This window comes from Rhipicephalus microplus, chromosome 6 (assembly GCF_043290135.1).
Source record: "Rhipicephalus microplus isolate Deutch F79 chromosome 6, USDA_Rmic, whole genome shotgun sequence".
NCBI classification, from domain to species: domain Eukaryota; kingdom Metazoa; phylum Arthropoda; class Arachnida; order Ixodida; family Ixodidae; genus Rhipicephalus; species Rhipicephalus microplus.
In genome coordinates, this window is record NC_134705.1 from 174,772,437 (window position 1) to 174,793,908 (window position 21,472).

The 21,472-nt window shown below is 46.2% G+C and overlaps 1 protein-coding gene and 1 non-coding gene across 2 annotated transcripts in view; both read left to right on the forward strand.

Moving 5' to 3' along the window:
* LOC142765667 (uncharacterized) overlaps positions 1-21,472 on the forward strand; it is a 45,679-nt gene that overhangs the window by 16,347 nt on the left and 7,860 nt on the right. Inside the window, exon 2 of the mRNA XM_075867062.1 lies at positions 20,262-20,495. Within this exon, the coding sequence (XP_075723177.1) occupies positions 20,262-20,495 (234 nt within the window). The remainder of the gene's footprint in view (positions 1-20,261; positions 20,496-21,472) is intronic.
* On the forward strand, positions 15,574-15,696 carry LOC119168800 (U6atac minor spliceosomal RNA). The gene has a single exon (XR_005109489.2). It is a non-coding gene; the product is annotated as a U6atac minor spliceosomal RNA (small nuclear RNA).

Sequence of the window (21,472 nt, forward strand, 5' to 3'; positions counted from 1 at the left end):
GGGTGGCGCCCCATGCGTATGAGTGAACGCAGCCTTCGTTTGACCAAGGAGGATCAGAAAAAAATTGCAATTTTTCTTTAACCCTCCTTGCGTTTGACCCAGTTCTTAAAGTCTGCTGATCCTCTGAACGCAACAGCAGTCTACCCAACGCAGCTTGGGGACCCGGTACACAATTCTCAAACACTCCAGTGAAGAAGGTAAAATCGTGATCGCCTAGAGTTGCTTGTCCAAGCCCGAACCGCAGTCTTCTCCAATTTTAGGGGCGAAGCTCCTTATAGCGGCACCCGTTCGTTCCTCGTAGTAGTAGTAGTAGTAGTAGTAGTAGTAGTAGTAGTAGTAGTAGTAGTAGTAGTAGTAGTAGTAGTAGTAGTGTGTAACCAGTCTTACATTTTGGCCTCCAAGGTGGTGCCGTTGAGAGATTTCTTCTGTGCGTTGTTGAACAATAAAAAATTTGCAGCGTGCGCGTTAACTAAAAGCCGGATTCTCCTGTCTCTCGTTCCCCCTTAGCAGCCACTGGCATGTACATTGAGCACTATCTGTCAGGAAAAGGTTGCTACGTACGTTATACTCGCTGGGCGTAACCTCCTTGGTTTTAGCAAGGTTTAGCGAGCGTTGGGCCGCAGTGCCATGAATACAGTGAACTATAGTATATACCACGAACTCGAGGTGGTTAAAGGTGGGAAGTGGACACGAAGCGCAAACCGTAAGAAAGTGTGCGTGTGCCACCTCTCGTTTAGTCCTCGGAATGTCCGCTGGATGGCGGTGCATATGCGGAATATATGATGAAAAGATGCGAGATGGTGGTACTTGGAGTGTTGAACAGATGGACGAACGGGCATACAAACAGATGCATGGACGGACTCACGGATGGCTGCACCAACGGATGGACGCATGGACGGACGCAGGGGCAGGGGCGGATGCATGGACGAACGCAGGGACGTACGCACAGATGGACGTGCGGACGCACGAACAGACGCACGCACGAACAAGCGCACGCACGGACGGGCGAATGGACGCACGGATGGTCACACGGATGGATGCATGGACGGACGGAAGCAAGAATGAATGGATGGACGGATGCTTCGCCCCACTCTCCATCATTCACTCCGTGGATATGCTGCACTTTTTTTTTTTCGAATAAGGGTCATTTCTGAGGAGTAGTTAGTGAGAGGATTCGAAGAACGTATCGGTAACCTTTCTGAATGATCAAGATTTGGAAGCAGATTCTGAGATAAAGAGTTTTTGTTGCGCGGTCATGTTTCAACATGTTATGACTGCAAAAAAACGTTTCACGAAAATTCCGTAGAATAAAGGCAGCCTTTGTAAGTCCGGCAACTAGCAAAAGGTTGGTGGTCCGCCGGTTTGAGATCCTTTACCAAAGACAACTCTCACGCGAGAAAAGTTTTCTCTCTTCGAATCTCCCTCCAAACACACAACCCATACACGCAGACTTACGTGTCTTATTTTGAGTAAGGTCGGGACGGCTTTAAGCTCTCCCATAGTAGAGTATCAAGTGCTCTAAATCGTTAACCCTTTTTACTAAACAGCAGTTAGGCAGGCCCATGTAGAGTGCCAACAGGGACGGCTTTCAGCTCTCCCATAGTAGAGTACCGAGTACTCTAAATCATTAACCAGTTTTCATAAACACACTGGGACGGCTTTACGCTCTCTCATTGAAGAGTACGTATAGTACTCCAAATCGTTACCCAATTTTTCTAAGCACACCCTTGACATGTCTTTATCGCGCGATTCCACGCGTCTGGGACAGCTTGTTGCTCTCCCATAGTATGGGGTACATCGTACCCTAAATAATCGAACATTTGTTCGAAAAACACCCTAAATTGTGAACAAATTGTCTTTAACAGCACTGAGACTTCTAGGCATGGCTACGATAATTAAAGGCAGGACGGCAGAATTATACATATGAACAATAACCCAATATAGCCAACGCTTTGGCCGACATTAGCCGCAGTCAAGCCAGTAGACTGAGTGGTGGTAGGATCCAGGAAAAAAAAAAAGAGAGAACTTTCTGTGGCAGGCTGGCAGCACAGCCAAAGCTACATGGGCGGAGCTCCTGCACATGTGTTACTACGCCAACTATATAGTCTGTTTTCATGCGATTTCTGTTTCACAAGCGCAACCAATATGTACTTTTTCGCACGACCAACATACAATAAATATGCCATTTTTTGAGAGTTTATATATAAAATGTTCATTTTTGAAGAAAGAGAAGGAGAAGCATCTTTGGGAGCGTTGAAATTTATTTAAGAAAAAAAAAGGTATGGTCGAGCAGGTACTGGGCGATTGGAACAACGCAAAGTCAAGAAATCATTTCCCAAATTTCAGTGCATGCTCGGTCGGCGTCATTCGTTACCTTCTTTTAGAGACGCAAGAACTTTCTGAAGACGCTCATATCATTTTTTACGGGACGCGAAGGCATCGATGGGAGGCAGAAATTTTGGCACCGATCAGTCATGAGCGGGCGTCTGACGTTAGTAAATCCAAGTGGACGAAACGCAATCTTTACTCGGCCAAGAACGCTGTTTTTTGCGCAGTCAACAGGGTAATGTACATGCGTACATTAGAGCAACTCCCTCCGTAGACGCAGACGGGAGCGCTGTTACGGTACGCAATAGTCAGCGTTATCGTATCAACAATTTTAGGCAGCTGAAACACTTACCACGTATGCAACGCAATTTAGTAGTAAAATGGTCATTGGTTTTACGTGATGTTTACAATCGCACTTTTTCTTCCAAGAAGCAGGTGTTGCTGAGGACTGACAGATCACCGGTGTCACTTTCAAGGCGGCTATAGCAATTGGAGTCCCCCTTTCGCTGACGATATCACTGGCAATCAAATTCCGGCCGACTGAATGTGCTGGAAACAAAATATTTCACAACGTACCGCTGTCTTCGCTTCTCCCTGTTCGATGAGTACACATCACCTAACGAACACGCACTCAAACCCGCTCACAAGCTTCGAGGTGAACTTGCTGCAACCAAGCAGGGGCCATCGTTGTTTACCGGGGCAGGGAAAAGGTGAAATGTCACAAGAAAACCAGAAAACTAGAAACAGGAAAGAACAAAAAACCTACACGGGTAATGCTTCCTAATAATAATGCGAACAATCTTGAACCTAATATTCACATCTTTTCTTTCTATATTTTAAATTATGCTATACGCAGTATACTAAAGTTAGCGTTCGTGGACTACATGCAGAAGCGTATAGTAAAAAAAGGCGTGCGTGGACTTCGTAGCCTTGGCTGTGCTGCCATAGAAAGTTGTCGCCGAGTAGTAGTAGTAGTAGTAGCAGTAGTAGTAGTAGTAGTAGTAGTAGTAGTAGTAGTAGTAGTAGTAGTAGTAGTAGTAGTAGTAGAAAACTTTATTATGTACATAATCCAGACAGGCTAGAGCTCCAGTGACCCGAGGAATATACAGGGTGAAGAACGGTCTGTCCGGCAGGGTGGTGCCCCTATTCCAGGGCCCCACTGGCGCAAGCCATCCGCTCAACTATGTGGATCAGTCACAGCTGATCCATCAGGGCTGGGCTAGACAGCAGCGCCTCCCATTACTCCCATGTTCCATTGGTGTCGTGTTCTTCGTCGGGCTCTGCACCCTCCCACGTGATGTGAAAGAGTGTTGGGGGGGCTGCACACCACGGACATATATCTCTGTACGCCGCGGGATAGATCAGGTGAAGAGTGGGTAGATTTGTGTAAGTGTTGGTCTTTATTATTCTTAGCGCTGTTGCCTCCGCAGCGCTGAGCTTGCTATGAGGACGTGAATAGAGCTGTTTATTTTCCCTGTAGTATTTTAGAATCGTTGTTAAACAAGGGTCCAGGGGTGTAGGGTCATCTATTGCATTATCTTGAGTGGCTCGTTGATTTGTGAAGCCTCGAGCACATGAAAATTTTGGTGCCCAGCCATTGAAAAAAAAAAAAGAATTGAGAGAGGAACATGCTAGGAAGTGAGCCCCTGCCTGTAGAACGAAGGAGAGGGGGGGGGGGGGAAGCGGCGTCTGGAGAAGTTGGCTCGTGGACGCTATGCGCTCGTCCATTTTCCGTTTTTGTTTCCGAACAAATCGAAAAAAAAAATCACAGCATATCCAAGGAGTGAATGAGGATTAGCGAAGCGTTCACCAGTCCGTCCGCGCTTCCGTTCGTTCGTTTTTGATTCCGTCCGTCCATGCAACCGTCCATCCATGCGTACGTCCATCCGTCTGTCCACGCTTCCGTCCGTGCATTCGTTAGTTCGTCTGTCTGTCTGTCTGTCTGTCTGTCTGTCTGTCTGTCTGTTCGTCTGTCTGTCCATGCGTCTGTTCATGCGACCATTCATCCGTACGTCTATCTGTCCATCCGTCCGTCCATTTAGTGAACACTCCAAGTACCGCCATCTCGCATCTTTTCATCATATATTTATAATATACAAGTACCGCCATCCAGCGGACATTCTTAGGACTAAACAAGAGGTGTCTACTATACTAAAAACATGGGACGTAGGACCCAAGGCGTAAGGAGCTTCGCTCCTAAAAGAAATTGATACAGGTGCATCGTGCGAAATGAACACGAGTGCGAGGAGCAAGCGACTTCAGAGGTCGTTGGCTTGTGGACGCTAGGCGTGCCTCTTATTTTTTTTTCACTTTTCCTCCATCGATGGTGATCTGAAAGCAAAACATAGTGGTTTAAATAGGTCGTGTTACGAGGCTAATGCCATCTCTAACGTCGTTTCGGAGCGCTCTTGAGCACTCTCATGAGAGAGAGAGAGAAAGAGAGAGAGAGGCTAATGAAAGGAAAAGGACGCAGGCTCGCCCTCTTTCACAAGAGCGCTCCGAACCGACCAGTCAAAGATGGCATAAATGTTCTGTTGTAGACTGCTCTGCCTCCGAGATCGGCCCATCGGTGTTTCCATAGAGTTTCATACAGCAATACTGGGTGAAACTCTATGGATGTGATGGCCAGAAATCTCGCGCCGCAGCCTGTCGCATGTGGAAGATCTCAAGGACTCCGTTTTCGAAAAAACGACCGCTGAGAACTTCGTGTGTGTATAGAGTGAAGCAAAACATCATAACACGGCGAAATCGAATTTAAAAAAAAAACGATAAGCTCTCAAAAAGGAACCAGCAGAACTTGTATGAAACTCTAAGCAGCAGAAGTTCGCAAGAGTGTCCACGTCATTTCCGTCTTTCGGGAAGCGACTTCAATACGTGCGTCGTCTCGCGTTTGTCGCGTTTCAGTGTGCGCGCTTGGTTTTTACATAGCTTCAAATGGAGTTGGACACAGCGCAAATAAGAAAAATAAACAAAAAAAGAAAAGAAACGACGTGGAGAGGCTTCGTCTGTATTGCGGAAAAAATGCTCGAACACAATGAGCCGTGCTTCGGTAGGTGTAGAAACTGGATTGAGGCCGACGCGGTCGCAGTGTGAGAACGCGCGGAGTTGTACGGAAGAGAGACTCGTCCGAAGGCACCGCTGTATTTTCTATATCGTCACTGTCGGTCGCTATTGGTACATCGTTTCTATATCAGGCCAGCGCAAGCGCTGATCAGGCATGCTACTTCGCGGTGCACCCTATAACCACTAATTACTGTTGGAAACCACAAGTCGGGAGTAATCCTTCTTGCACGGCCATGGATCGCTGGTACTGTTATTAATTTGTTTTTGTTTTTCCATTTTTTAAAGATGAACTTTCTAACAGAAAGACTAGCTTCATGTAGTGTTCGTACTCACTCGTAGTATAAATAAATAATGATAGTATAACAATAAGTCTACAACTACCACATCGCCGTGAGAAGTTTTTGAAACGTTGCCGTACGTAATAGCATAATTGGACGCGTTCGATTATCTAAACGCGGCGATTAATTCTTTCACTCTACCCTTCGCTACCCGCCGTTAGTATCCTCTCCCGAAGCAGCTTTGCCCTCTCGCCGAGCGCCCCTCCCAATCTCACGTGGCGTACGTCATGACCGAGGCACTGCTCAAAACACCGTCTACTTCCGGTTGCCGCGACTGCGTCCCTCCATCGACTACGTCAACTCGTGCTTGCTGGCGAACCGCTGCTGCCATGCCGGCCCATGCTTATACGAATTGCGTCTGTCTGGAGTCTCTTTTACGGGCGCGCAGGAGCCGATTCGCAAGCGAGCGCACGCACGCGGGTAACACGACGAACAACAAGAAGCGCGGACAGCTGCTTGCAGATTAACCGGAAGTTGTATAGGCTCGACCAATCACAGCGTCAATGTGCTGCGCGTCAGAGATTCGAGTATTCGACGTCACGTTAGAGGCTCGGAGAGGAAGGAGGAGGGACTGTTTCTTTGAATTTGTGGCGCGCTGGCTGCACGTAGCGCTGCCACGTGTCGAATCGTTGATCGCGAGGGCAATCTTCGCCCGATGCGCGTGTTCACTTGAAATGTTTGAGAAAATACCGGAGGTGATTTAGGGACCCTTTAATTTGAAGCATTCGTAAAAGAGTATGACAATGCCAAGACAACGATTGTGAACACTTATGCTTTGACTGGCCGCCTTTGCGAGCTCATAGAGAGACGGAATTTTCTCGAGCCGTCTCTTAACGGCTTTTATACTTACGCCTCCCATTACGTGACCGTATCAATCAATCAATCAATCAATCAATCAATCAATCAATCAATCAATCGATCAATCAATCAATCAATCAATCAATCAATCAATCAGTGAACCTACAGCTGGCCACACTTCCAAGTTTACCGAATAACTCACTCATTCGACAACATTTTCAATCACTTCTCATTCAAAATTACACTCGCTTACAGCCTGTAAGCACAAAAGGCAGTCTTCACCCACAGAACTGCGACGCACCTGCATTTTACCCGTGAAAACCAGCCGTGCTAGCTTGTTTCCGTTCGAACCATGAGTGCCTTTTTTTGCGGGGCTAATGAAAATGCTATACGCTTATGAAAAGTTAGAGGTCAGTCGTTGCTATATACCTAACGCATTATAACTTCGGCTGAGCAGGGAATTCAGAATCCCTAGGGAAATTTACCGGGACATTTAAGGTTACCACCTAAAATAAGCGACATAAACGTGTGTTTTTATGAGGAGTAAACTATCCGAAACACTTCAGAAGCTCTTGACGTCATGAAAACGAACAAGCGTTATTGGACCAAGCATTTGTGGAAATTCTCAGCGAGAGGAACGACGATGGCGGTAGGCGGAGACGACATTTCTGTTTTAGGTTGCACCCGAGTGTTGTAAAAACGATCGGTGGCCAGTGAAAAAAAAAAGCAGTAGCTACATCTATGTTTTTACACAGACGCGTTTATGCGTTTTATACCTCTCCGTCTACCCCATGCACGAGGCTCTTTTCTCTTCGGTTTTGATCAGCGGGTCAGTTAAACCCACACGAGATGCAATTCGGGCATATATAGCACCAACGGCACACAATATGCGCATGAGTCAATTGACGCACGCCTCTGTTTTTCGGTGGGTGTACAGACACTCCGTGCGTGGGCGGATATGTTGGCGACGCTCCCTCTGGCGCTGTGCAACGACCCAATCGACAGCGCGAGACGAAGAGGAGACGCGCGTACCGTGCCGTCGTAGTTGGGTGCAGCGCATGTTGAAACTGCACAGCTCCGAGTCTTCCCACACGAGAAAAACGCATCAGCTGGGCTTTCGCAACGCTTCTTCGTGTGCGTCCATAGGGGCCTTCTGCAGTTACGTCGTCGAAGCCGTCGTATTGCTGCACAGTCAACACGACTTGTTTCGATTTACTAATTATTAAAACAAACAAGCAAAGAAACAACGCCCCAAATGTCCCATAAAACACCAAACGTGACTGTCGACGTCGGCGGCGTCCACACGAATCATGTCGGAAATTGACATCAAGTGAGGACATCATGTGGCGTCATCGCGGCGTCACATATGGTGACTTAAACTGATGACGTCATCCCATGCCACCATCAATGGTCATGACTGGAGACCGAATTTTAGGCAAATGCCCCTTTTTTGTTTCTTGAGTTCCCAGCTGTCATCCCGCTTCAATATACGCGTATGAGTTTAATGAGAGGTTAGGAACGGCATTTATAGTGTTCTTATTGGGCCCATAAAGACATATTGCAGCGTTTGCGCCTAAATTCCTATAAATACTAATAAACGTTCATTTTCAATATCGGCACCAATATGAACACCACCTAGCATCAAAGTTTGCTTTCGAATGCTGTTTGAGACCTTTATTCATGACAACGGAAAACGTTGACTGCTGGATCTCAACGTGCTTAAAGCTAATCCGGTTGTTTAACCAACACTCGGGAAATGACCACTATGTGAAACTGGAACCACCGGCCAGCGTACGACGTCACACCGTCATGGCCGATTCTCCATTCACATAGAAGAATTGCCACTGTTTTTGAACGATTAGCCAGTAACGTACCTAAAATGCACGGGCGAAGTTACAATCTTGGACATGAACAAGGGATTTTCTGTTGTTAAAGAAGAGTCAAGGGTCCTTGCCAATGAGCACTCTAGCATCCCAGCGCTGGTTAAGCTGTCGAATGTTCCTTAGTACAACTATACGCTCCAATTACGTCATTTGATATGTCGAGCGTTCCGCCCAGTGGAAAATCATCCGGGGCAGCTCACTGCTCTCCCATAATAGGCTACGAAAAAATCGAAGTCGTTAGAACGCACAAGAGGCACAATTTTGTATAAAAAAATCCGGAGATAGTGGTAGTTTGGTAGTTTGCTGTTTCCACAATTTTTGCAGTGATTCATAGATTCTACCGCAGAGTCACGCCGGTGCTTGCGAAGCGCGTTCCGAAGGAACAAATAAAGTCCGTCCATCCATCCATTCATACATCCACAAATTGCGTTCCGCGTGATCTCCAAACAGTTTTTTTTTAAGGGGAAAATCTCTTTAGGCGTGGGTCTGTGTATCTTCCATCGTTGTCGTACGAAGCCATCGGGATGCAAGATGGGAGATGGCGGTACTTGGAGTGTTCACCAGATGGACGCAGGGACGGATGCATGAACTGACAGGCAGACAAACTAGCAGACAGGCGGACCAATGGACGCACGCACGGAGCGGGTATGTGCCACAGGGGATGCAAGATGGCGGTACTTGTAGTGTTCATTAGATGAACGCATGGACGGAAGGACAGAAAGACTAGAAGGTGGATGGACATATGAACGGACGCGTGGACGTACGGACGGATGAACGCACGGACAGACGGACGATTGCATGGATGGACGCAAGAACGAACGGACGGACGGAAGCACGGACGTGCTGATGGACGCTTCGCCCCACTCATCATCATTCACTCCATGAATATGCTGCGTTTTTTTTTATAAATTGAAACATGTGTACTTCACGCGAAAAAAAAAAAAACTGCATATTTGGCTATCTTGGGATGTCTTGTCTGTACATTTCAAATAATGACATTCTATATGAAACAACTGACAAAGTTCTACCTAACAACCCTCATGTAATAATATGCTCATTTTTAAATAATAAACTGTCGTCTCTCTTGCATTTATTATTTGTACGTTTTTGTGGTGTTAACTTGATATCACCAGGCAGACAGGAGAAGCGCTTTTTGAAATGAGCTTTCTGAGATTTTGAGTACTCTTTTTTTCATACCTGTTTTGTTATATACGGCACCGGTATAAGCGACGGTGGCCATTGGGCAAGGGAGCAGTGTACTTGTTGAATTAAGTCAACTGATCGTCATCAGCCATGGGACAATCAAACGGCTATGATAAACTGTTCGAACCTATGTGCCAGCATAAATAATAACACTTTTAGCTCGAAAGCGTCATATGCCGAGGTCCACCACGACTTCACTGACGTATTTTCGTCACTTATATGACATTAGCAATGGGTACACGAACACATCGCAAAGAAAAAAAAAAACGGAAGTTATGCAAGTTTAGAAGACTCGGGACTTTAACTCGCGACCTTCCAGGCTGCGGTGGTATAGAGCGGGCGCTTATTCACAGACTGCGCCATCGTCGAATTCGCGAATAGTCAATCAAACGCGTCTTATATATATGTCACATTCCTTCAATTTGTAGCTGCGTTCTTTGTTTGTCGGGTTGGTGCTACCACCTAAGAGCGGAGAAGAGAAGTACTGCGTTATGACATTAACAAACACTGACAGAGAACAGTGTGGTAGTCTCAGCACTACTTACATAAAGGGAGGGGGGAGAGGGGTCAAAAGTTCCCAAGCCACAATTCCACGTATTTTTATGAAAGTGTGGCCTGGGAACTTTGGACCACCACTGTACATACTTACATACGTACACATACATGCATGCATACATATTTCAATACATGCGTACATACATCCGTGCATACGCACATGCCCATAGTACATACGTACACACAGCCAGTGCAGATTCTGATCACTCACAGACATTTTCCCCATGGAAAGGAGAGATATCATGAAGCCCTCGTAAAAGTTGGCTATAAGAAAAACTGATGCTTTGGATTCATGGCTACAGATGACGCCAACGTGCGTTTATTTCGCAAACACCACCTCCAAAATGCTTTCGCGCCAATCTGCACCGTAAGTTTTCCTTTGTGCGCGTCAACGCTGCACCTAATTAGGAAAAACATGACCATTTGTTATGGCGCACTCCTTGTACGCGAGGAAGCTACGCTGAAAGCCAGAGCCGTAAAGCTGTCACGAAACCCCCGTCACCGCAACGTCTTCTTTCTTTCTTTTTTATTTCTCTGCGATTGTTCGTTTCTGCTGCGCTATACAGAAGCGTTGTTGTACTAACAGCACCCTATCTGCGTGGGGCAGTAAAGCCTGACCATCCAGCTGCAAGGAAAAAAAAAAAGAAGAAGAAGACGACGATCTGCCGACATCCGCATCGTTTTAGTGTGAGCGTTGACCACATAGCCGGGCTGTTGGGACAACTCGGGCATTTCTAGTTATTTGAAGCTTGTATAAACAGGAAGCGGCGGAAGGGGGGTGGACGGAAAGATTGTAACCGACAGTAAGACCACAGATGACCACTGTATATTATGTATAATATTAGTTGTTGGGGTTTCACGTTCCAAAACGACGGTATTATCATGAAGGCCACAGTAATAAAAGGCTCCGAATATTTCGACCTCCTGGGGTTCTTTAACGCGCACCTAAATCTAACTACAAGTACCGCAAGGATTCCCACCTCCCCCGAAAATGCGGCCGTCACTGCCCTTGGGTCAACAGTCGAGTGCCACGAACGCTGGACCACCGCAGCGTGTTGTGTAAAGGTGTCTAAAGTAATCTGGGCCAACGTTTAAAATTTTTGTGGTTTCCATGAAGAAAATGAACGACGTGGTCTCCAATGAGGACCTTCGGGAGCGTTGGCGGACCGCGCTGCTCAGCTGAGGACTGGATAATCAACTCTGGGCGATCCAGCAGGCCAAAGAACCTGCTGAGACATGGTCTCTTGGCCGACTCCTAGGCGGGAACCCAGACCGGTAACCCGCAGGAAGTCAATAAAGTAATTCACTCCCTCCCTCCCTCCCTCCCTCCCTCCTTCCCTCTCTCTTTCCCTTACTCACTCATTCACTCACTCACTCACTTAATCACTCACTCCATGTAGTCGGACATGACCAGAGGTTAGCATTGTTTGCCGTCGCTTGGATTGATTGAGTCTGGCTGTGGGTTTCAAATAGGCTTATTCCTGAATGTATATGAACAGCGCAACCTAGAAGTAGTTACTTCGTAACTACGGAAGCGAAAAAACAAGGACAGATAGAAAAGAGTGCTCTTTTCTGTCCTTGTTTTTTTCGCTTCCGTAGTTTCGAAGTAACTATAGGTTGCACTGTTCGTATACATTCAGTTATGTCCCACCAACTTGCCCAAGTTTCCACGCTTCGTAGGCTTATTTCGTCGTAGTGCGCAACAAACACCTAGAAACAGTGTCTATACAACAAGGGCAGTAACAAACGCCTAAGCGCAGTATATGCGAAAGTTTATTACCGATACGTCCAAGTCAACAGGATGTCAGTAGCACTTGCTACTATACGGATGGCCACACGCTTATCACAAGAAACGCAAGTTACATGCCGATGTATGCACCCCATATATTGTGGGGTTTCGGGCTGCGGTTAGACGCCGAGACAGGCAAGCAGCCATCTTTACTCCGCCATCACCCGGCCGCTACTTTCCGTGGCCATTGGCTGCTAACCGCGTGTCACGAGCGCGCCCGCGACCATCTTCCTCCTCTTCTAACCACGATCGTTGCGCCCTTGGCCACCACATCATGAGAAGATCGAAACTTTATTTGCACAAAAGACTGCGTGTCCGCTAAAACCAGACAACGCCACGTGGTCGGGGCCCTATTCCGAGGCACCGCTGGCTCTCGCTATCATTTCAGACCAGACCTCCTGACTATATGGCCTCAGTTGGTCCTCCAGGACAGGGCTGGACAGCATTGCCTCCAACCTCAATCTGCCAATATCCGCCCTTCGGTGCGAACTGGGCATACTTAAATGTACAGCGACCCATTCTTTTAAACCTGTCTCTCAACCGCTGTGTCTGTGTATCGCCTTTTGCCGACGCCCTGGTGTCCGGTTCCAGGAACAGCCTGATGGAAGTCAGCTGCACAGGATTTGTTCATCGCAGGCATGCATGCATTGTCTTTCATTTTGAACCTGTGCTCCATTAAAGGCCGCTTATTGACTGGGCGGTCGACGTTCGCGAGTTCAGGTTAAAAAAAATGGGTGGCTGGACGTCATGTACACGCATAGAAAAAAAACACACATAAAAAATTCCGCCATATCCACGAAGTGAATGATGATGAGTGGGCGAAGCTCCGGAGGGAAACCTGGTAAACCATGAATCCTCTGTACATTTTGCCCACTCGATTTTATTACATCGCTCCCCCTAGCGTACGTCGCCGCACTAAATCGAACGATTGCCTTCAACCAATGACACGCGCCATATGTGACATCATTACTATTTTATAAGATCTCGCGTCTTTCATCAACTACAAGTACCGCTTTCTAGTTTATAACATCTTGCATCTTTTCATCATCAGCTACAAGTACCACCATCTAGTAAACACTACAAGGACTAAACGAGAGGTGGCTACATACAAGAGACGGTACCGCCATCTAGTGAACACTGCAAGAACTAAACTAGAGGTGGCTACATACAGGCTACAGGGGACGCACAGCCCACGCCCTAAGGAGCTTCGCCCCTAAAACGTTAGGCTGTAGTGAAAGTTGTGTGTTTGAAACAAATGTTCTGCGATTTAGCGTACGGTGTAATCTCCCATAGGAGAGCTTTGAGACGTTCAATGATTTACGGATGGGCCTTCATAAGCCACAGATCTCGGTGTCAGCGTAATCATATCGCCCAACACGTACCTGTCACCGATTAGTGTACAGTGCACCGGTCGCTCGCTGGATTTCGTGCCGACCGGTTGTGCCCTGCAGCGATCTCCGACGTCAGCGTAGCTCTGGCCGACTGAGCTGGCCTTACGCCATCTCCTGACGCCGATCTTCGACGACAGCGTAGCTCTGGCCTACTGGACTTCCCTTAGGCTATGCCCTGACGCCGACAAAAGCTCTCGCCAGTGGCGCCTATATTCCTCGGACTCCTGCAACCGTGTCCATTTTTTCTGTCTTCTCCTTACTTCCGTCGTTCGCAGTCCCTACGCCCCACTCTCTCCTTCCTCTCTCTCTACATCTATCTCTTTACCTTTCAATCATATCCTTTTAATCCCTTCCCTACCCCTGCTACTGTTGAGGTGTCCATCTGCTGTTGAGGTGTCCAGCCGCTGTTGAGGTGTCCAGCTACTGTTGAGGTGTCCTCCCCCTGAGGGACAGTTACGGGGCTCACTCTTCTCTTTTTTTAACTTAAAATCACTTCCCCCTGTCACATGCGCATTAGTATGTGCCGTTTTTTGACAATTTACGCTCTCCCAACCTTTTGATGTCCGAGTTATGGAATGGCTGAACAAATTTAAAATCGTTTTCACGTTCCAGCTTGAAATAGAAACATTTAAATGATTGCGCAGTTAAATGATCGTAAATGCAACTTTAATGCCCACTTTCATATATATGTCGCGAATTCTCCCTATATACCACAGAAGCAAGGACCTTGAAAAAAAAAAACGGTACTTCAGAACTGCACCAAATGTGCTACCTCTTGTGTGCGTACACACCAAAGAAGATTACTGTAGAGCCAGGTATAACTCACGCCACCTAGGCGAAATTTATGTTAACCAAGTGAGAACTGTTGCACCGCTCGTCGCCATCAGCTACAAAACACTTGGTTGTAGCAAGAAATGCCTCGGACGAGATGCCGCAAGATTTTTCGTGCTGAAAGCCGAATATACGTTCCCCGTGAGAACTTCAAAGCCAGCACGCATTTCGCGAATCGCTCGCTCGAAGTTCTCCGGTATGTCGCGAATTCGCGACGCCATATATATGCAGTAAAGCGATAAGCCGTTTCTAATGTGACAAAGCTGAAACGGGGCAAGCCACGTTTCATTGCCGCCGGGATGGGAATTCATGACTCTGGCTGTTGCCTGCAGCAACTAAAGTGTTGCGCTGCTAAATGCGAAATCAGAGACCCGATTCATGGCACTGAGGAAGGAAAAAGTCAGGTGGAAACATGGAGTAACGCAATGTAAATAAATGAATGAATGAATAAATAAATAAATAATAAACTTAGCAAATAAGTAAATAAAACATAAAAATATAAATAAATAAATAATAAATAAACCAATAAATAAATAAATAAATAAATAAACAAAAATTAGTAGGCCCAGCACGTACATTCCAAGCGACTTCTGCCCCCATTTTCCCACGCGAAGGGGGGGCTCACTCAATTTTTTTTCGGAGTATAACTACATAATAAACAAGACAGATGCAGCAAACTCTTTTTTATCGTTGAGTTTTAGTTATCGGTGTGTGTCCCTACGCCACTCGTTTACGTCCCGCTCTTGGACGTGCTATATGTACCAATCGCCGGTTGGTTTATTATACCACAATGCGCAAATGGTCATACAAGGTGAAGTAAACTTGTTAGCTCAACGGATGTCGTCGAAGCGCAATCAGTCATACAACACGTTATGCGGAAGAAGTTGTGGGTTAGATTCCTGTGCACCACTGGGCAAGTTCTGCCCGTTCATTCGCAGTTTATCGTTAGAGTCAGCACGTCTATTATTCTTATTTATTTATTTATTTATTTATTTATTTATTTATTTATTTATTTATTTATTTATTTATTTATTTATTTATTTCATTATTCAGCTCTAGAAACATCTGTAACAAATCAGTTTTAGGGATGCCACGCGAAACGAATCTGGCGCTACTTGGAGTCCTGTAGCTTAGCACATAACGCAGCTCCAATAATTCACGCGGACGGGCTTCTTGCTAAAGATATTGTTTTGGTATGCGGCATTGAAATGGCAAAGGTAGCGTCGGTTTCAATTAAAGGGCCAACTCGCAGCATCGTCAGTAGTCAGCGCAGAACAAAAAAGACCACGTAATAAACATTAGTTAGCGGCTCTTACGATGCTTCAACGGGACCACGATTGTAGAGAGGTCGCAGAAAGGTGCCTATATATACTCGACAGCAACTCCTTAACGGTGTGTTGTATAAAAGGAGAGACGGTTAGCACTCCCCTTGATAAGGACGGAATGGCCCCTGGGCCTCAACACACATTCGGTAAAGGCACAGCCGCTTACTTCGCGGCACTTAACCACATTTTTTTGAAAGGTCTTCGTTCGAGGTCAGTGCCCGCGGTAGCTCTCTACTTACAAATTCAGTACAAATACTGTCGCCGTTGTACTGGAAGCTTTATAATAATAGGGTTTTCAGAATGCCGTTGCTCCAAACCCAGGTTTATGTCGCATACATGCAAGTGCAATTAAGGTCCCCAAATGAAAACTTTGCCTTAAGCGGAATCGCAGCAATTCGCTATTATGATCTGCTTTAAATCCGGAGCAGGAATTCCCGCCGAAAAATATGTGCTTCGATGACAAAAATGTACGTACGTGGCATATGGATGACGATGTTGCAGCTCATTGAATCGTGAGGAACAGATTATTCCTAATACGCGAGAGCTTGGAAACATAATACTATAATTATTAAGAATGAATAATACATAATATTTCAAGTAATAATAATTCATAAATGATGAATTACTATAAAATTATCTCTCTCATTAGATTTCTCAAAGAAACTGAAACAATATTTCGTTATTAGACAAGTGCTACGCTTAACTGAAGCGAAAAATACTTGCTTAACATTGAAATAAAATACTGAAACCAATAAATCAACCTCAACTTCTGGGAGTTCTGCAGTTCTACACCAAGAACCGACCACTGCGTTCAGTACACTGCACACCATTCAAGTTTCATCGTTGAACGAAAATGTTACATTATGTGTGATTCTTCACTGCGTTGTGTATTGAACAGGTTAGCTCGCAATGTTAATTGCTTGTTTCTACATCAGAGAAAATTGCTTTATCGTCACGCATTACTCAGCTGAGCACTGAGAACCGTGTTAGCACATGCCTCCTGTCCGTTGCTTTTGTTGTGCGATTGCGCAGAGTTACCTGAGGTTTGGTTACTACGCAAAGGGACATTATGTAGTTGGAACGCGCTGTCAAACACTCATGTCCTTCGAACCGTTGCAACACTGTACAATATTCTTTTACATTCGCGCGCGGCCGAAAAGTGGTTATGCAAAAGAAAGGGACAAAATCAGTGATCAATCGTGCTCATTAACTAACCTTTTCAAGGGTCCCTGAACACGCGTGCATACAAGATAGGAGGGATAAGGATCTCGGAACACATAGCCGAAAGGCATAAATCAGCCTGACTGTGATCCTCGCTCTTTGTTTTCTCGTCGCGAGCCGGGACCGGTCGACTGTCTTTGTTGGTCCTCCCCCGGGCTCGAGCGCGTTCCAGTGAATCACAATAAGAGAAGAAAGAGAACGCCGGACGAACGGTTGCTGCCTTGGCGTATACGCACACGCTGTCCTTGAGTTGTCAGCCCGTAAGTACGAAGAACGCTCGAAGGTCTATTGCCTCGCTCGCGTTCGAAGCAATAAACAGCAACGTAAACGCAAGTCGTTCCGGAACTTTACTCAAAAGTGGCGTACGCACGATTGACATGCAGGGCTTGTACGCAATGTAGTTTCAATGGTTACGTTGTGAAGTGATTCGACGTCACAGTGCACCAGGGCCGGTTGGGGCTGGTTGAATGTAAAGTTCGCCTGTTCACACACGGTCGCTCAGTCGTATGCGACCACGAAAAAGTTGGGGCAGGCTTTACCGTGATACTAGTTTTCATATTTCCGTGCAAGCCGTAATGGAACGCTCCTAGTAACAAAGGCTTTGAAAGGATTGCCGCTGACTCTTATGTAAAACTCTGCGATTGTGTGTGTGAGTGAGTGAGTGAGTGAGTGAGTGAGCGAGCGAGTTTGTTCGTTCGTTCGTTCGTTCGTTCGTTCGTTCGTTCGATCGTAGCCTGGACTCCATGGTACATACCCACTCTGGGGGATTGGCCAAGAAAATATATAGTATCCTATGGACAGTAACTGCACTATTTCTTACCGCTATTGCTCTGCGAGTTCGCGGTGTAAACTTCGTCTTTCAGTAAGACAGCCTACGGTGATGATGGGTTAGCGGAAGCGTCAAGCGTCTTGTGGAACGAGAATGTTTCGAGAAAGTTGACAAAGCCCAAGAGGCTCGCTAGAGGGGCTCTAAAGGACATTTCATAGAACGCCTGAAGGGGTGCTTTCGACGTATAAAGATCTTGCTGGAACAATGCTTCAATGAGAGAGGGGACCATTCTCAAACTTCCGATTGTGTTGCAACGATCTAATCAACGATTGCATTTCACTCGACTCACTGACATTAGTTTTCAACCCTGCACTACTCACATATATATATAAGACACATGAAAATGCAGAGTGACTATATGATACGAATCTGTTATTACATAATGAAGCCGGCTAATAAAGTCGATGCTCTTTCTACGTAGAGGCAATTTCACTTATCTGCCACACTTCTAAGAACGCGAGCGGGCTCTAGTACGGGGCTATCGTTGTGTTTGCCGTAGCACTAATAGCTTGGTTCGTTAGCCACTTGTGGCATACAGGATGCTGGCTCAGTAGGTCTCCTACTGCTTTTTGTTTGGATTAATGTATTTTGCTTAGTGAAGAATTGTCTGCAGAACCAAATGACGAAGATCACTTCGCCTTGAAAAGTAGGGGTTGCCACGAACAAACGACCGTTTTGTATAATGCGGTATCGTTGCTTGCCAGCTTAGCCCCGCCGCGGTGGTCTAGTGGCTAAGGTACCCTGCTGCTGACACGCAGGTCGCGGGATCGAATCCCGGCTGCGTCGGCTGCATTTCTGATGGAGGCTGAAATGTTGTAGGCTCGTGTGCTCATATTCGAGTGCACGTTAAAGAACTCCAGGTGGTCGAAACTTCCGGAGCCCTCCACTACTGCATCTCTCATAATCATATGGTGGTTTTGGGACGTTAAACCCCACATATCAATCAATCAATCAATAAATCAATCAATCAATCAATCAATCAATCAATCAATCAATCAATCAATCAATCAATCAATCAATCAATCAATCAATCAATCAATCAATTAATCAATAATTACTTGCCCGCTTGTCCGCACCTCCGCAGAAACAAAAAAAACTAAACAAAAAGAACAAAAAAGAGGACAAGCAAGCCGCAAATGGGACAAGGCCGTGCTGTCATTGGATCAGCCTGACGTTCTGGCTTACCACTAGACTAAAGTTAAGTTTGTTTGTACTACCACTTCATGATAATGGAACATTGAAAAAAAAAATTAAACTCTTGAAACCTAACTTCTCTTTCACAGGTGCCTCACCCATTAGTTTAACCTCCAGTAATAGCAAGTGTTCGCCTCACTACAGCAACAGAATTTTCAATCTCTCAAGTTATAGGTACCCCGATTTCGATAATTAGAGCTTGTTAATGACGGGGTCGATTTGTTATCATTGCGATAGGCTTTCGTCCTGCAATGTTGATAACGTAGGCTACAACAACAACGATTATGATGAATGTGACAACTCTTAAGTTAAATATACGAGGGGTTATATGATTCAGGTGCGCAAACTCCTGAATTCATGTGCCTCTTTACAAATTAACGCTATAGAACCGTCAAAGGTTTGATGCATCCCTTTTTAGAGAATGTCAAGCCCGTGAAGGCATTGCATTAAAAACCACTAAGATACCATAACTTATCGAAGTCAATGCCATCACCGGCTTCTTCGAACTTAATTCTGTCGTGAGCCATCTCCGATTTCTGGCCAAATTTGGCTACGGTACTTACGAATACAGGGGCATGAAGGGCCTCACAAGCGCTATGACCAGTCAATGACTGTTCAAGTTAGCGCCTATGTTGGAAGATTACTTATTGAACCTAACTTTCAACGGTTGACAAACTGTTAAAAGACACGAGTGACTCCAACCGATTTCAGTCCAAAAGTGACACCGTGTCCCTCATGCATGCATTTGTTTAAGACAACTCGAACCCACAAAGCCTTCTTTCGATGATTTAATCCCCCCTCCTCACACACACACACCGAAAGCATTCTGCATCCGACGGGGTTTTGTAAGGCCTCCGGTATCGGATGCACTGGAAGCTCCCGGCACCTCGCGCGGTTTTTCAGTGCCTCCTCGATCGTCCTACCGTTGAACCAAGCGACGATGTCATGTGATCGCCGTCATACCACGTCAGCTTGTGTGATATCATTATGACATGATGCCATCATGGCGGTGTCATAAATTGAGGCGAACGGTGAGTGACGTGCGCGACTTTTGGAGATATGTGATAAGCATATAGTAAAACGATGACGTCATAGGGTAACACCGTCAAACATTTTTTTGCCTCCCCCGCGTTCGGTCACACTCTTCGCTCTTGATGAGACATCTAAGTCTGTCGCCTTAATGATCTAGTCGACTATCGCTTTTCTTAATCGTGTTCCGGTCTCGATTTCAAAAGAGAGAGGGGGAGAGAGAGAGAGAGTGAGAATTTATTAGAAGGCAGAGAGGTCGGCCTGAGCTAGTTCGCTCTAGTCTGCTACTCTACACAGGGGATAAGGGAAAGGGAAGGAAAGAGGGATGAAGGGTGATGATGGGGACAAGAAGACAAGAAGAAGTGGTGCGTATGTACCGTAGCACACACAAGGTTTCACAAGGTTTCATTGCGGCTCGTGGTGCGAATCTCTCGTTACGACTGTCCCGTTAACTGACTGATATTGGCCACGTCCTTTCCCGCAGCGCCGGCCATGCTCGTGCTGCAGACGCGCCCCAGCCGCCTGCTGGGTGGCGGCTTGTCGCGCGTCGTGCGCAACTCCATCACCATCAAGATGGTTCTGGGCATCGTGCTGTTCTTCGCCGGCATGAGCAGCCTGTACGTCAACCACCGGCTCGGTCTGTCCTTGGCCGGCGTCGGCCTCGTGCTCGTCTTCGTGCCTGCCGAGTTCCTCTTCGGACTGTGCATAGACTTCAAAGGTACCCCAGAGACTCCTGCTCCCGGTCCACCATGCGTGAATGCAGAGGTCATGACCGGATGTCCTGACCTCACCCCTCCCCTTACTCTTGAAAATTGTTTTAGTGTATACCCGAAGAGGACAAACCATGTCCTACAATAATACGATTCCCTCCCTTCTCATAAGGTTAGCTAACCAGATCATAATAACAATTACATGTGATTTGAATGGATCGCTGAAGACTGTTCGTGAAGAAATATAGCACGACCAATTGCTAGATAATCATTTGCGCAGTCATTGCATATGATCGTTGTAAAACACTGCACTGTCATTTTCATCATCAGCCTGACCACACTGATTGGACTACAACGGAATGAGTCCCTTAATACACTGTAGTGGAATAACTAGAGTGAACAGTGGAAGTGCCTCAGACAGGCTGGCCGCCGTTTCGATCAGAGGATCTACCTTTCTCAAAAGTGCCGTGTCATCCTTGGCGTGTTAGTTTTGAAGCGGTTAGTAGCGACGTCATCTCCTGGTGGTGGCGCGTGTCTCTCTTGATAATAACCGTCAGAAAAAAAGAAAACTTGAAATGAAGCGAGGACTGCACTCCTGTGCTTTAGAGTTTTTGTTATCTCTTCTGACGGCGATTATCAACAGGGACATGTGCCTCCACCAGGAGATGACGTCATTATTAACCCCTTTAAAACTAACACGCCAGGGATGACACGGCACTTTTGAGAAAGATAGATCCTCCTATCGAAACGGCGGCCAGCCTGTCTGAGGCATTTTCACTGTTCACCCTTATGAATACACTACGTTGTTTCCATCTGTCGGCTCCCATCTTGATTTTGGTTTTCCCTTAATACAGTGTATTTTACTCTAACACTTAAGCTTGATTTAAGTTTGTTTTCCAGAATACTGGTATCAAACTACGCAAGTTTTATGTATTTTTAGACGGTCCATCATTATGCGTGTTGCATAGGGCTAAAAGAGCTACAC